General features: G+C 40.9%; 1 protein-coding gene across 3 annotated transcripts in view; it reads left to right on the top strand.

Annotated features, from left to right (window-relative positions):
* The window catches only part of shdb (Src homology 2 domain containing transforming protein D, b), a 28,979-nt gene that overhangs the window by 6,827 nt on the left and 6,975 nt on the right, over positions 1–15,177 (top strand). For 2 of the 3 annotated variants that reach the window (XM_014988005.2, XM_014988004.2), the window contains exons 3-6: positions 812–962; positions 3,847–4,068; positions 14,059–14,136; positions 14,671–14,848. In XM_014988005.2, the coding sequence (XP_014843491.2) occupies positions 812–962; positions 3,847–4,068; positions 14,059–14,136; positions 14,671–14,848 (629 nt within the window). The remainder of the gene's footprint in view (positions 1–811; positions 963–3,846; positions 4,069–14,058; positions 14,137–14,670; positions 14,849–15,177) is intronic. The other variant, XM_088004959.1, reaches the window with a different exon arrangement.

Genomic DNA, 15,177 nt, shown 5'->3' on the forward strand with positions numbered 1-15,177 from the left:
CACCAGGGCGTCAGCCTGTTTAGCAGGATTTTGGGAAGTGGGGCCTTTCTGCAGTAATTTCCTTTGTGAGAGGAGGAGAGACAAAGGATGTACACGCTTCTAGACGGGCTCTCACGTGTTTTTGCATACGCGCGTGTTTGTGCGACCATATGGTTGGCTGTGTTGCTGTCACTTTGCCAGATGACCACTGCTTTTTTTTTTTTCCTTCTGTGCTTGCATGGAGGAACAAAAGCTGCCGACTGCATGTCTCCTGCCTTTATCTCTATCCACTCTTTTTGAAGCCAAAAAAACTTCAGGACCTGTCCTTCACCATTCAGGATTTTAACAAAGATATGATGATGCAGAGTATGTTTATATATTTTGCATAAAGACTTAGTGGATCAATTTATTCAACGGTGATTGGCCACTTTTTTTTTTTTTTTCATTTTCGTCTATTTATGGCAAAGTGGATGTTTAATGTAATTCTCCTATGGTTTATTTATTTATTTTTTTGTGACTTGTCTTCTACACCCCCGATCCCTTAGTCACTGGATCTTGAAGATATTCTGTCTCCACAAGACTATTTCTTTAGCTTTCACGGATTATTATAAATAACCAAATGATGCTTTCAAAACTTTAATGCAAATCTTACAAAATCCATGTTGGCAAAACTAGCCACTTTGGAATTTTGGCTTCTTTTGCAATTCTTTGGATGATTTAAATTAATTTTACTGAGTCAGCTTTTTTCCTTTTTATTTTTCTTCAGGTGTAAATGAGTTTTACCTCAAAAAGTGCCTGTGCTTCATAAGTGGGTTTTTGTTTCATCTTTTAGGTGGTCCCGTCAGCCCCAATGGCAGGAGACACGGATTATTCAGATCCATTCGATGCGCGATTGGAACATCGACCGGATCCAGATCTTGGCCTTGTCCCTTGCGAGAATAATGGCTACATGGAACCGTATGAAGCTCAGAGGGTCATAACAGGTCAGTGGACTCACAAAGATGGAGAAGACTTTTGAACAATAAAAGTCTGAGTCCAAAATGAAGTGGTTTGACTGTATTTTCCAGCTACCTATGTGATTTCCAGCATGTTCTTTCTTTGGTTCAATTGATCATCTTGACCAGTTCAAACAAAATTCAAATTTAATATGGTTAATCTGTCAATTGAAACTACTGTACTTTAACTGTTGGATTATAATTTCCCAGCATAAGTGTTTTTTGACCTTCTCTTTTGTGCGATTAACTCTGTTCTTGTGAAGGTCAAAAAACATTTATGCTTTTTACACCAGACAGGAAAGACTAACAGAAAAACATAAAATTTACCTCATTATCAGATTCAGTTTGACTTGTTTTAGCTTTTACTTTTCTACTTGATCATTCCCAGTGGGAAATTGTATTTTAACGGTTAGAGTGTACATTTAACTGAAATGCAATTGACATGCAATCAATGTTATTTGAACAAATGGGGAGTTGAAATTTTTAATTTTGTACTTTGTGTTTGTAAAGGTAAGTCAACATATTAAACATAATTATTTTAATTTCTCTAATTCTGGGCATGTCAGAGATCAACAAGCTTTTTGTTTATTTTAAATGTGGATGGAAGAATGTTGTTAGGATTGTGTTTTGAGAAGAATAATTGCTTCTTCTCAAAACTGAAATCAAAACTAAAATCTGAAAATATTAATTCATGGGTAAAACGTGGACCTAGATCATGAAGTACTATCTGTACTGTCAGTAGTTTCTTTGAGCAAAGCATGTCAGTGATGGCCTTGTGTCTTTTGAGAGGACTGAAAAGACTCTAATTTCAATTTTCTTGGAATTTACCAAAACATTAAAACACCTTACTACACTGGATTTTTGTCAACCACAGCCTAGTGAGCTTTCAACATCATGAAGTGTTTATTCACCGTCCAAGCTCAGACCCCCTTTCTGCCCTCGCAATTTACTCCCACATCATTTGTCACAGAGCCATCGTTTTCCATTTCTCCCTCCTTCGGCAACATCTTTTTCTGACCCTTCGTCCCCCCCCAGCGCTCTCCCTGGTCTCTCCCAGTCATTTAGTGTAAAAGCTTGCCCCTCCACCTCCATCTCTCCTCCCCTCCATTTCTCCATCGCTCCATCTCAAGGGCTCTCCCCAGTCCCCCCAAGGGGATTCTTTGGTTTGTCTCTTTAATCTGTCCTTTAGTGAAAGTCCACTGTATATATTTTGCCTGCTCATCGCTCTCACTCTTGGTGCCCTTTTGGTAAGTGAAAGGCATTTCACAATATTAGGAATAAGAGAAAGGAGCTAATCTGTTGCCACCTTGAGGCAAGCCCTTTACAGAACCTGGATGGAGCCGTTTGAGAGATTAGATTCAGAGAGCTGATGGCACAGCTTTGTCAGAGCTCTGTCATCGGTTTTGAATTGAGTCTGTCACTTTAGAGCCTGCTTTTGTCTGTCTGTCTATCTCAGTCTTTCTTTCTCATTAAAAGTCATGGAAGCAGCAGGCAAATGCGACACTGGCATATTTATCACTCACTCAGTATATGGTTTCTAAGATAGTTTAAATTTCTTCACTTTGTCATGACTCATGAATTCAGTTTGTGTGGATAAAAGGCCAGTCCCCCCGCTGACACACATCTGCATGCCTGAACACACTCCCCATCCCTTCCTGTCATCGTTTCGCTCAATCTTCTTTCCCTGTCAAATTGTCTTCTCACCCCTTCCCGCGGTCTCAAATCCCTGCCTGTTTTCCTCCATCGTGCCTCCTTTGAATTCATCATTTTATTTCCTCCAATCTTGTTTTTATCTCCCAACCTTCATCTCATCTCTGGCTGCCGTGACACCGCCAGCTCCCAGTGCAGGTAGAGCAGCGTTCAGCCCTGCTGTGCTTCTGTCTTCATGACTTAACATCAAATGCTGACAGACCACAATCCCCTGCCCTCCTCGATCTCTCATGCCATCTCTCCCTCCCTCTCTTTCTCTTGCTGCCTTTTTTTCTTCCACTTGTTTCATCAGGGCTTCTCTTCTCTCTTCTTACTCCCACTGCTCTTGAATCTTCCACATCCTTTTCCCCCTCTTCACCTCCCCTCCTGGCCTTGCTCCCCCTTTCTCTCCTGTTCTCCTCAACCCTTCTTTTTATAACCTCAGGGTCTCTCTGTCAGGGTCTTTCCACTTGGTCACCATGGTAATAACTAGCCGCCTGAAAGCATTGTTTTGTCACGGCAAACTCTATAGTAGTCCTGTTTCCATTTTTATGCAAACACAAACATGGCTTTTCTTTTACTACAATTCCAGCTCATTCTACAATTTCTGGTAAAAAAAAAAATAAAAAATCAAACACTGTTGGATGTTTTGGGACTCCTGTTGCTTGGAGATCCCTTGGGAAGCATTTTATCTCATGGCCATATTTGACTCCACAAAACAGATGCAGGTGCTGAGAACCATTTGTTGTCTGGACCCCACTGAGAAATTGATGAAAATGTTAACAAGGAGACACGAACACTGCTGTGAGCCATGCTGGATATCTGCTGGCTGAGATGCAGGATGGACACGGAGAGAGAAAGTACCGTGTTTCCCCTCGGCATCTAACCCAGTTTCTTGTTGGGGCCAACCACATTGGTTTCTGGACCTGCTGCAAGCTGTGCAAACATAATTATTTTAATTTCTCTAATTCTGGGCATGTCAGAGATCAACAAGCTTTTTGTTTATTTTAAATTTGGATGGAAGAATGTTATTGGGATTGTGTTTTGAGAAGAATAATTGCTTCTGACAAGAGCCATTTTTCTTGCTGACTGGTTAAATATGACAAATGATTGCATATTCATCTTCTTTTGTGTGATTTTTTTTTCTTTCTTCTTCTTCTCTGGTTTGCATGTACTATGTCAGAACTACAGCGCACCCCCGGAGGAGGCCGAATGCGTGGAGGGATGCAGCTTTACGACACTCCGTATGAAGATGAGCGAAGACAGCACCTGGGCTACGTCTACGGTGAACTTCACGAGGAGGGCAAGGAGACCAGCAGGCTACCACAAGATGACGAGAGACCAGCAGATGAGTACGACCAGCCCTGGGAATGGAAAAAGGATCACATCTCCAAAGCATTTGCAGGTAGGAAGAAAATATATGCTCTAGAATTGAAGGAAAAAAACCTACTGTTTTAATGGAAAAAGCCAGATAATGATCATTCCAATATATTCTTCTGCCCTTTGTATCAAGCCTGTAAATGTTAATGTCTTCAGATAATGTTGCTTTGTATTTTATGCGATGATTCACAAACCAGTTGATTTATTTATTTTTATTTTTTTGTCAAATCTTTTCATACTACAGTTACAACATATTTCATGGGGATTGTATGTAACAGATTGGTGTAAGTTAAAACGCAATTGTCAATTAGAGGGAAATGGTGGATACCTGGTTTTCAAATATATTTACAAAGACAGAGACTGCGGCGGCAGAGTGTCGGTTGGTCTGCGTTACCCAGAAAGCAGTTGGGCACAATATCGAAACACCAACACCGTGAGTGAAACAATGACTGGGGCAGCCTACTATATAAAGTACTCGGGGACCACTTCTTTATTATTACACATCCACATTTGTAGAGTATGGAACAAACTGCATCCCGTATAGATTCAATACTGGATGGGTGGCAACCCTAACTGTAGCATCTATTCTATGCGCCTTATAATGCGGTGCATCTTATATATGAAAAAGTTTTAAAATAGGCCATTCATTGACGGTGCGCCTTATAGTGCAGAAAATACGGTACTGGATAGTGTCTGCAAAAATATTGTTTAGTTGTTTTCCCAGAGACAACTGGAAAAGAGTTTAGTTGTTTTCCAGATCTACAACTAGATCTGATCAAGAGTGATCTCCTGTAGACTTTGACTAGGTCATTCTAACAAATGAATCTGATCTGACCGGAAACATTGCTTTGCAGCTGTGGTTGTATGTTTACGGTTGTCTTCATCCCAGTCGAAGCCTCTAGCAGATTGCCCTGTATTTAATTCCAACCAGCTTCCTTGTCCCTGAAGAAAAGCATTCCCACAACATAATGTAACTACTGCTATGGGTTACTGTGGGGATTGTGTGTTCATGGTGAAGTTCAGCGTTATTATAGCATTCCTTCAGCATTCTTTTGACAATCTATTTTTCAGCACTTTTCTTGTGCGACCTTAAGAGCATCTACTACTATTGTTTGTTTATATATCTACAATTCACAACAAATGCTGGGGCACTAAACAAAACAATCTGATTTATAAACAGAAATACAGTAAATTCAGTGCAACCATACAGACAGATTCAAAGTCTGTTACATACATTCCAATTCAATCCTATTTACTAAACAGTCGAGTCGAGTCCAGGTTATTATGCCAGGTTTGGAAGAAGGCATTTTTATTTTAGGAAATCCAGCCAACTAGTTAGTCACTGACTTGGCGTTAAAGCTAAGCACGTGACAACAATGATGAGTGATCTCTGGTCAGATGCTCCCACTTGAGTTGTAGGTTTTTGCAGCTCCTCCAGAGTTATCATAGGCCTATCAATTTCCTCTCTAGTTACTTTTCTTTTCGCTTGTTTGAGCAGTCATCATACTCTTTCTCTTTCTGGATGATTAAATAGTGAGATGTCCAAAATTTGAGATATGGTTTTATAACCTACCCTGCTTAAAATTTCACTGCACCTTTATCTGTAATCTGTTTACTGTGATTGTTGATCTTCATGAAGCTGTTTGCTCGGCTAAAGTTTTCTAAAATCCCTCTGAGACCTTCAAAGAACTTCTCTCTGATAAAGTGCCTAAAGGCAACATTTGTTGTGATTTGGCACTATATACACAAACTGGACTGAAAAGAGAACAGCTGGATTTATTTGAGATTAAATTACACAAAGGTGGGCTACATTTAGCAAGTAGGGGATTTGCAATTGCAATCTGTTGGACTTTTGTTTTGGGGGTATCAGATGTCAAAGTCGTGAACATAAACAGGCACATTTTTCACAGTTTTCATTGTTAACATTTTGAAAACGATACATTTTCCTCCATGTCACAACTATGCGCTACTTTGTTTTGATTTGGTGCTATTCTAATACTGTTCCCACAAGCAGAGAAAAACATGCGGCTGTAGTGCAACTAAATATGAAGAAGTTCAAAGGCAGTGAATGCTTTTCCAAGACACTTTTGTTACAAAAATGTGGTCAGTCATTGATCTCACTGGTTTATTTGTTTAGTTTAGCTTTGCCTCTGCCAAGCTTGATCAATACTTGGTTTTTCTCACAAAGAGCTCTCCCAAATTTATTGACTATCTTCCATTTTATTAAAATGTTTTCCAGCACAAGAATAAATGCCAACCAAAGACCAAGGCCCTTAAATCCTTTAGATGAGTGAAAACTCTACAGTATCTCAGGAAATGAGTATTTGAAGAGACTCTCTCTAGAATTTATTTTTTATCTATTCAGTGGTTAAAACTTGCTTCAAAATTATCTTTCTTTAAAGGTCAGAACCTTCATTTGAGCTCACAAGACTGCTTTTCTGCTGATAGTACATGGTAAAAATAATATTCTAACTGTTCTGACCTTTAAAAAAATCATCTACCTTCCCCCATCATTACATCTCCACAGCTTTTTAACTAGAAATGGAGTACTGTGACCTTCACTGTCTGAGCTCAGATGACATATATTTCTCTCTTTTGGAGTTGAAATCCTTCTGGAAGAATATTGATTTCTTTTTGCTTAGACATGTGGTTGACTATACTCTCAACAGGCTTTGAGATGATCATCAGGACTGACAGGGGCTTTGGTTTGCTGTTATGACAGGATTGTGTGGAAGGGGGGAAGAGATGGTAAGCGACGAGGTGAAATTGCTTCATAGTATTTTTAAAGCAAAGGGACGGTGCAAGCAAACAGTCCTGATAAATCATTAGGAAAGGGGGATGTAGGTGTGAAGAATGCCAGGCCAAGTCCACTTAATTGAGCTGTATCTCCAAGTCACCAAGGTCAAGGTAATGGGATAATAAATCAACCTCGCCTCATCCTCGCTCACCTCCATCCCTTCTCCCCTCCCCTCAGTTAATTACATGCCTACACATGTGTGACTGATCCAGTGTTAATAGGAAAGTCACGGTCAGCACAGCATTGTCTGGATACCCATGCACATACACAGAAATCCATTCTCATCGCATTAAAACTTAAACCAGCCAAACCAGTGAAGAGCACAGAGGCGCTGTAACTCATTGGACGGCGGAGACAATTTCAAATGAAGATGTGCGCTTGATAATTTAAAAGCCAAAGCCATCACTCACCTAATTTGCACCCCTCACTTGCTGTATCTGTTTGTTTTCTCCTTGTTTCATGTCTCTTCTTTGTGACATATACATTATGCATCACTGCAGGGGAGTACTCATACCACCATTAGAGCATGAAGTGTAGGAAAACGCTCGTGTAGCCCGAGTTCTTTGACCCTTTGTTTTCACTTTTTTTTTTTTTTTTTTTTTTTTTTTCCCCCCCATTCAGAGTCAGCTTTCCGAGCTGGCTTGCTGTCTGTCTCGGCGCACCGAGGCACCGGAGTGTAAACACACAAACAGTATTTTCCATTCTCACATTTAATCCATATTCCCCAGGACTTTCTCGGCATTGCTAAGCATGGCCCACATTGCGAGGGCGGGAAGCGGTGGAAAGGACGGTGCAGCAAAGGCATGGCTACAGAAGACAGAACAAAGAGATGAGGACGGAGGTTTGAGAGTGATGCAGATGAGAAGAGACGGAGAATAGGATAGAGAGAGGCTGCATGCAAATGAAAAGGGACGTCCGATGCTGTGAGATGCTTGGTGGCGGCTAGGTGGATGTTAATGGAGGCCCGGTGTTTCAGTGGAGAGGAGTATTAATGGTCAGGAGATGTTGTGAGGTGAGGAGAGCGGCTGGTAACGGGGGATTCAGGGCCACTGCGGCCACGGCGCAATCAGTCATCCCCTAACACACTTTCTCACACATGTACACACCATCACTCCAGCGGTGACAGGGCTGTCCCCTCAGTCCTCTCCTCCCTGCTGATGTGACATACTCACTCAGATAACCTGCCGCGGGTGGGCAAATGGTGGGGGCAGTAGGGGGGGTATCACAATCTGCCAGCAGCCCCTCATCAGCACTTGCTCTCAGGCTCATGTACGCATATGTGGGTTTCCAACTTTAGTTTTTTGTTTTTTTTGGGGGGGGGGGGTTTACAGCCCTGATCATGACCACAGACTTAATTCAAGCGTGGAAGGATGGTGCGTGCATGTTGGCACAAGTGAAGATGTGAAAGGGGGATGGGGGGGATTTATGTGTACTTTATTTATGCAAAAGCTTCTCTACAGAATCTCTATGATTACAATTCTCCCGGCTTATCCACGCTCAAATGTAATCGCTGGTGTGAAAATTGAACGCTGCGGCTATTTTTTCGAATAAGTCCAAATGAGTTTCCCGCCTAATATATTTTTTTTTATTTTCTTAGACTTGGAGTCCACTTCAAGCAGTCGTGTGAATTTGATCTCAGCACTCCCTCAGAGTTTGACATGTTAGATGGCTTTAAAAAAGACAAAGTGTTACCATCCACCTCAGATTACAACAGTCATTAATTCCTGGATGTTAATGGACATTTGTGCATTAAACAACTGGCCCTGCAGCCATCTTGCGTTATTAGCGATCTAATGAGAGAGACCATCTTATTAGTTCTCTGATGACTGCTCCTAATGAACAGATGAGTGGGTGTTTCAGGTGTTTTTAATGTTTTTAAGTTTTATAGACCACAACAAAAGGTTTGAGGCAATGAGTGTGAGTGTTAGCGCAGTGGAGCTCATGATGTAGAGCCCGAAACCAGCTGGATAGAGGAGGAGAAGGAATAACATCGCCACCCCTAGCAATTACTGTAATGTTGCTGTTGAGCAAAGCACTTATCCTCCACTTGTTCCACTGCAGCTGCTCATTAAGCAACAGAAAAAGACCTGGACTATTCATAGAATCTCTGCAGCATGGTGAACGTGTGTGTCCTAAAATGAAGGTTGAGACAAAAACACTCGCAGTTACAGGTTCAGGATAACACTTGCTTGATCAAAAATAAAATTCACAAGAGAAATGCTTGCAAAATAAAGCCTTGGATTATTTGAATTTGAAAAATTACACAACTATGATTGGGCTTCAACGGTATTTGGGCTTTATTTGAACCCCTCAGCTCATTGGATTTGGCAGCATTAACATATATCTGGAAGAACAAAGATTATTTTTCTGTCTAGCCAATGAGAAACCTCATGTAGATTTCATGAATTTTAAATTTTTGTGCTGACATTTGTTGGGTTAGGAATGAAGCATGGTTGGTATAAGGCATGGAAGTCTGCTCCATTTTGCTCCCAAAAAACTCTGAAATGGTGGTGAGACAAAATGACGTGTGCTGTCAGTCAAAAACCATAAGCTGAAAAACTAACTTAGCATGGTTATTTTTATTAAATTAGCAATGTTTTTAGAATTTTGGTTTAAGAACAAAAATGGTGTTCCTTGACTTTTACAACCAGACATTGGAAATGAGATCAAATGATTTCTTAAACAAAGTAAGGCTTTTGTATCCGACACTAAACATTAGAATGCATTGTCTTTTCCTCTTTTAATGGCAGCAATTTAACATTTTAATTTACGTAAAGCTTTGTTATACAGAAATTGGGGGGGAAAAAACATTGAACCATGTTGTGTTTGTGTATCAGTAAGAGCTTTGTCGTTTTGTATGCTTTGACAGGCTCAGTTTTCCTGCATTGTTGCATCATGCATATTTGTGTGTGTGTGTGTGCGCGTGCGTGTGTGTGTGTGTGTGTAAGAACGTGCAAGCAGGAAAAGAAAATTAGATTTCCATTTCTGGCTTGATGGTTCTCTTTGCTGCTTTAAGCAGACCCTTGGGCCATCTGACCAGCTACTCATCAACTTACTGGCAGAACCACAGGGCTCCCCCCTTCACTCTTTCCCCACCTCCTCTTTCTTGTCATCATCTTGCTTTCTCTCTCCCTTACCCCTTTTCGCTTGCTTGTCACTTTTCTGATTTTATTGTTTCCCTGTTGCAACCAGAACCCTCTCTGATGTTAATGGAGAGCCATCTCCTTGTGTTTCATCTTCACTGTTCAATATAAGTGGGACAGGGCAAGCAGATATGAAACAAGAGGTAATCCTCCACTTACAAGCAAATAAATAAATATAAGGAGGGTATTTAAAAATGAAATGGAAAGGTGAATCAAATTAGTAAAGCGTTTCAGTAAAATTACCTTAAAGAAGTCATAAGGCATTCACTATTTTAAGGATGTACTTTTGCAAATGCGTATGCCTTATTCCTGTAATTGTCTGTACATACGAGTGATTTCCTCTTGACAGAAGGTCTTTGTTTGCAGAGCCTCAATGCCGGAGCTGTGTGTGGGGATGGATGTCTTCATTAATTGCCTAAATGTAGCCGTTCTCTTGTCTTTGCTCTTTCACAATTTGAAACGCACAGAATACAGCTGCTGTGTCTAAGAAAGTCAGTTATCTCTCACCTGAAGCAATGCTTACTCTGTCCATGGCTAAAAAAAGAGCCTGCCCTTCCACAAAATAGATTCTGCTAATTATCAGCATGCAATCGAGGCAGGCGAAAGACTTTGGCATACCACTGGCTGTCACCTGTTTCATAGTTTCAAGTTAAAATGAGATGGTAAATAAAGAAAAGAACACTTCCTTATTTTAGCATTAAAGTGTTTCAGTGCAACAACACTTCCTGCTGCATAAGAGTAAGTCTGTTTCTTTTTTGTTGTTGTTATTCAGAGACAATCATACCATCTGCTGTTAGAGAATCAAAACAATAACAATCTTCTTTGGATGACACAGGACTTCCTTTACACAGGAATGAGCCAGATGTTTCTTCCTCATAAATGACTAGTTTGGATGAGTGTGGCTCAGTATTTGCAATAGAGTCGAGGTTCATGTGTCAGTGTTTTCTGAATCTTTGTTTGTTCGGTCGAGCAATTTGTATCTTTGAGCATTTGCAAATGTGGATCACAGCTGTAGTAAAACATAACCTGCAATATTATTTTCTTAAATAGCTTTAGGACATTTTTGTGGGGCGGTGGGGGCAGTTATACATTTTGATTGTGTTATGCTCCACTTTCCAGTTTCCCAATGTCAGAATCCAAATGTATGGTAATTTCTGCCAATGCAGGAGGTGGACAAACTAGGACAAGGTTCCAGTCAACAAGTTTACACGTAGTGGCCCAGATTACAGCCTGTACTGTGTTGAACACACTTTTCTTTCAAAACCACCTGGCATAGATGAAATATTTGATTTACTCTTTGCAGCCTGTGTTCATGAACACTGTGTTCATGAACTATTCCACTCAATATATTACACCAATGCTACTAGCCTATGAAAACAAGACAGGATGGATTTATGGTTTCATGTGCTCTACACCTAGTTTTGACCACTGAACATATTTGAGCTGCCATGAACTATAGCCCTAGTCACCTGTTATTGGCTGACAGATGTTGTAGCTCATCTGCTTCAAGGTTTCACATGTTTTGTGTTCAGGTATTTAGCATACCTTGGATGTTACAGGTAGTTACTGTTGCATTTATCTCATCCCAAACCAGTCTGCCTATTCTGACACCAAAGCACCATTTATTTTCCCACACTCCTGAAGACAATTTCCTATAGCCCTGTGATGTGGTTGTACATTAAAATCACAGTAGATTAGAAGACTGTAAAATGCTCAGATCAGCCATCTGGCACAACGACTATGACCAGGTCAAGGTCACTTAAGGCCCTCTTCTTTAACGTTATGATGCTAATTTTTCACCTCATCTAGATCCCTAAATCTATTGAGTTTCTGCCATCTAATTAGCTGAGGGACTGATTTCTATCATCAAACAACTGAACAGATGTTGGTTTACACTCTTGTGTACAAACTGTGAGTTGATAAAATGCATTTATTTGAGAGATTTTTGGAAAAATTCATGAATGTTTGCAACTTGACACTGAAAACTTTTAAACCACTGCTTCATATAATAAAGATCTGAGGATCTTTACTACGTTTGTATTTCTGATAACTGATCAGTATTTTTGTGTTGTAATTTCATATTGCCTTTCTGTTTTCTCTATGGGTGAGAAGTGAGGATTACGCCTGGCAGCACAGGTGGTTTTTGGATCAGGACTCAGCTAATGAAGACTCAGTTGTGTCTTACGACATATGCAAACAGAGAAGCTGCTGCAAATGTTCAAGCAGAGATATTTTTTATATCGGTTGAGGCGCTCCATACTAGAATTATTTGGAGATTATTCACGAAAGGGTAATTGCATAAATTTCACAAAATTTCAGCTTCATTTAAAAATTACTGTGAGAACATATCTATAGGGATTATATGGTTGATTGTGTTTTGGCATCTACTAGAAGGTTGTACTTTTGGTCATTTAAATAATACTTCATGTAAATGGAGCTGCTCTTCTAGCTAAGTATACATCTTGTCATCTTGTATAATTTCCAATAGAGTTGACTTGTCTTCAGGTTTTCTTCTAAATTATGAATGTTTGATGTTCTCATCTTTTATGAAAACTAGATCTATGTTAGACTACTTCATGTAAAGCTAAAGCTATTGACTGATAGTAGAAGATGGGTGATTTTACTTGCTTCACTTCCTTATTAGGTGAATCCAAAGGAAGTGTACCAATCAGTCTGAAACTGGTCACTTTTAAAGAATAGTAGAGTATCATGGAAAAGCAAAATTGAGATAAAACAACATAAATCTCATCTTTGTCTCATTAGATTTTTAAGCAGTAATATATATTTTTGGTACTCTTATTATCTCAAATGTTACCCTACATTAATGTTCTTCAAAATTAAACCCATCTTTCTCCACACATCTCTCTCTCAGTTCTTCTTGGGAATTAGAGGTGTGAAATTTGTGGCAATGGTGAGCTGACAGTGGAGTGAGACAGTGGTGGTCCCAGGAGTTTTTTTTTTTTTTCCCCCTCTACATGCTTGTGTGTGCACTGGTGTTTGCGTGCTAGGCTCCCATCGAGCGCCAGGCCACACTTTAATCCTGGCATCAGTGGAGGTGCAGTTCACTCCAGATGGGGCCATTGTACTGCGCCATGCATCAATAATTCACAGAGAGCCAAGGAAAGTGGCAGAGTGTGTCTGCCTGCTCAATAATTAACCAGGGAAGAGGAACATGTATGTACAGCCTGGGTCTTTCTCAAAACGCCCGTTCAAAATGGCCTTTGATGTTGCCGGCCTGGGGGGTCTTTGGATTAGTCAGCTCATTAAGATGTCACCCCTCTGTTCCTTTTATTTGTTTTGTGATCCGCTTTTGCGAAGAGCAGGAGTTGGATTTGCATTGTGGTTCTGACACGAATGCATAATGTACCTGTGAGTGCGTGTTTGCAGAAAAGGCAGCAGTAATGACTGGTATTACAGCAGTCAGCCATGGTATATCATGAGCTATTTTCAGCTCCTTCTCTCAGTGCACCTTCTGTTGCTTTGCAGTGAATAAAATAATACAAATGCCCACACACCTCAGTTCCTCTGTCACACTTGGCTGTGGGTTGACTTACTTTTGAAGTCACTTTTTTTCATTACATTTAATGCTAAGAGACAATTTCTTGAAGTGGAAAGTTCAGATTACTATAAATAAAAGCGATGCTGCTACTCCCCTCTGTTCTGTCTCCTGCCTCCTTTAGCCTTATCTGCCTTGATTTATTAGTGTACACACAGGGTCTGAGACTCTGTTTTTCTCGCGTGGGATTTATCAAAGGTGCAGGGGTTAGATTATATTACTGCTCCTCTTGACAGGAGGTAGAGTTAACTACATTTGTTGACACCACAACTATGTCATCTCCACACATGCAGCCTCTCACTTCCGCTCTCAACGGGGCTCCCCTTTCTCGTCTATCTCTTCCACTTCTCACATCTTGCTCGCTCATTCTTCCTCACATTAAAACCCTCCTCTGATGTTTGGTCTCACTTCTTAATCATCACCTCTTTTCTGTCACCTGCCTCGTTTGGTGAACATTGTAAAAGCCCATCTGCTGTTTTCTTGCTCTTCTCTCTACTCCCAACCCCCCTCCTCTATTAGAAATGAGGGAGTTGACGGAGTTGCCCTGGCCTGCCCCTGTGGGTCAGCTGGAGGAGGAGCCCCCTGTCAGAGAGCAAGGTGACCTCTCACCCTGAACATCCCTGCACCCCTTTTCACCCACATTGTCTTTCTTTATTTGCATGCAAGTTGTCCAGACCCTCATGACCCTGTTGTTTAACATCTGCTATGCCCTCAGTAGAGCACCTGCTTGTAGCAACTGTTGAATGCTATAGGGCAAGGTGTGTAAAAACTGTGAATATCTGCCATTTTTAGCTGACTGAGTATGTGAAATAATTGCCACAAAGGTTATGACAATCAAAAACGAAGTTGTAAACCAAATACAGGACAAGAAAACGGCATCTTTCCATCTCTTTTCGGCCTGAAATTTTCAAACAAATTGTAATGATGCTGGTAAATTTCTTTTTATCAGACTCTGACCTGCTGACCTGCAACATGACCCTTTCAAATCTAATCCCCCCATGCTGCTTATGTGGATCTGCGGTAGTCTGTTATCTGATGTTTGTTCCCGTCTGCTTGAGTGGATTAATCCCCTTTGATCATATTGCTATGTAAATAACATGACTCACTCTCTGCCCCCCCGCCTGCCAACAGCACAGTTTGACGGTGCAGAGTGGGATCGCTCGTCGTCGCCCACCGAGCGGATGCGTCCTGCAGCTCCCAGGTCGAGCCCGCTAGCAGCAGGAGGAGGAATGAAGTTCCGAACGCCTCATGAAAGCCCCACCATGATGGGGGAGAGAGTAGACCCTACTCTGCCTCTGGAAAAACAGGTGTATGTATACTGTCTTCTGATAGTCAAACAGGAACCCAGCATCAAAAACGTAGCTCAGCATAGATCGCACTTCAATTGGGGAAACACAATTATATTTTGTGAAATTGAGTTTCTTCAGCATCTCATCATGTTATAATGTTATACACTCATCAAAAACACACCTCAAATATGGATAATTCTTTCATACATGAAATCCTTCAATTTCCCATGGCAGCCATTTGGGTTGCATGAAAGTTCGCTTTCAGCTAGCGCCTCAGAGCTGCAGTCTCTAAGTCGAGTTTCCGCTTCTCTCAGTAGCCCTCCGCTGCAACTCTGCCACTTAGCTCCTT

The sequence above is a fragment of the Poecilia mexicana genome, unplaced genomic scaffold (assembly GCF_051168715.1).
Source record: "Poecilia mexicana isolate PSO_F unplaced genomic scaffold, ASM5116871v1 scaffold_4, whole genome shotgun sequence".
Taxonomy (NCBI): domain Eukaryota; kingdom Metazoa; phylum Chordata; class Actinopteri; order Cyprinodontiformes; family Poeciliidae; genus Poecilia; species Poecilia mexicana.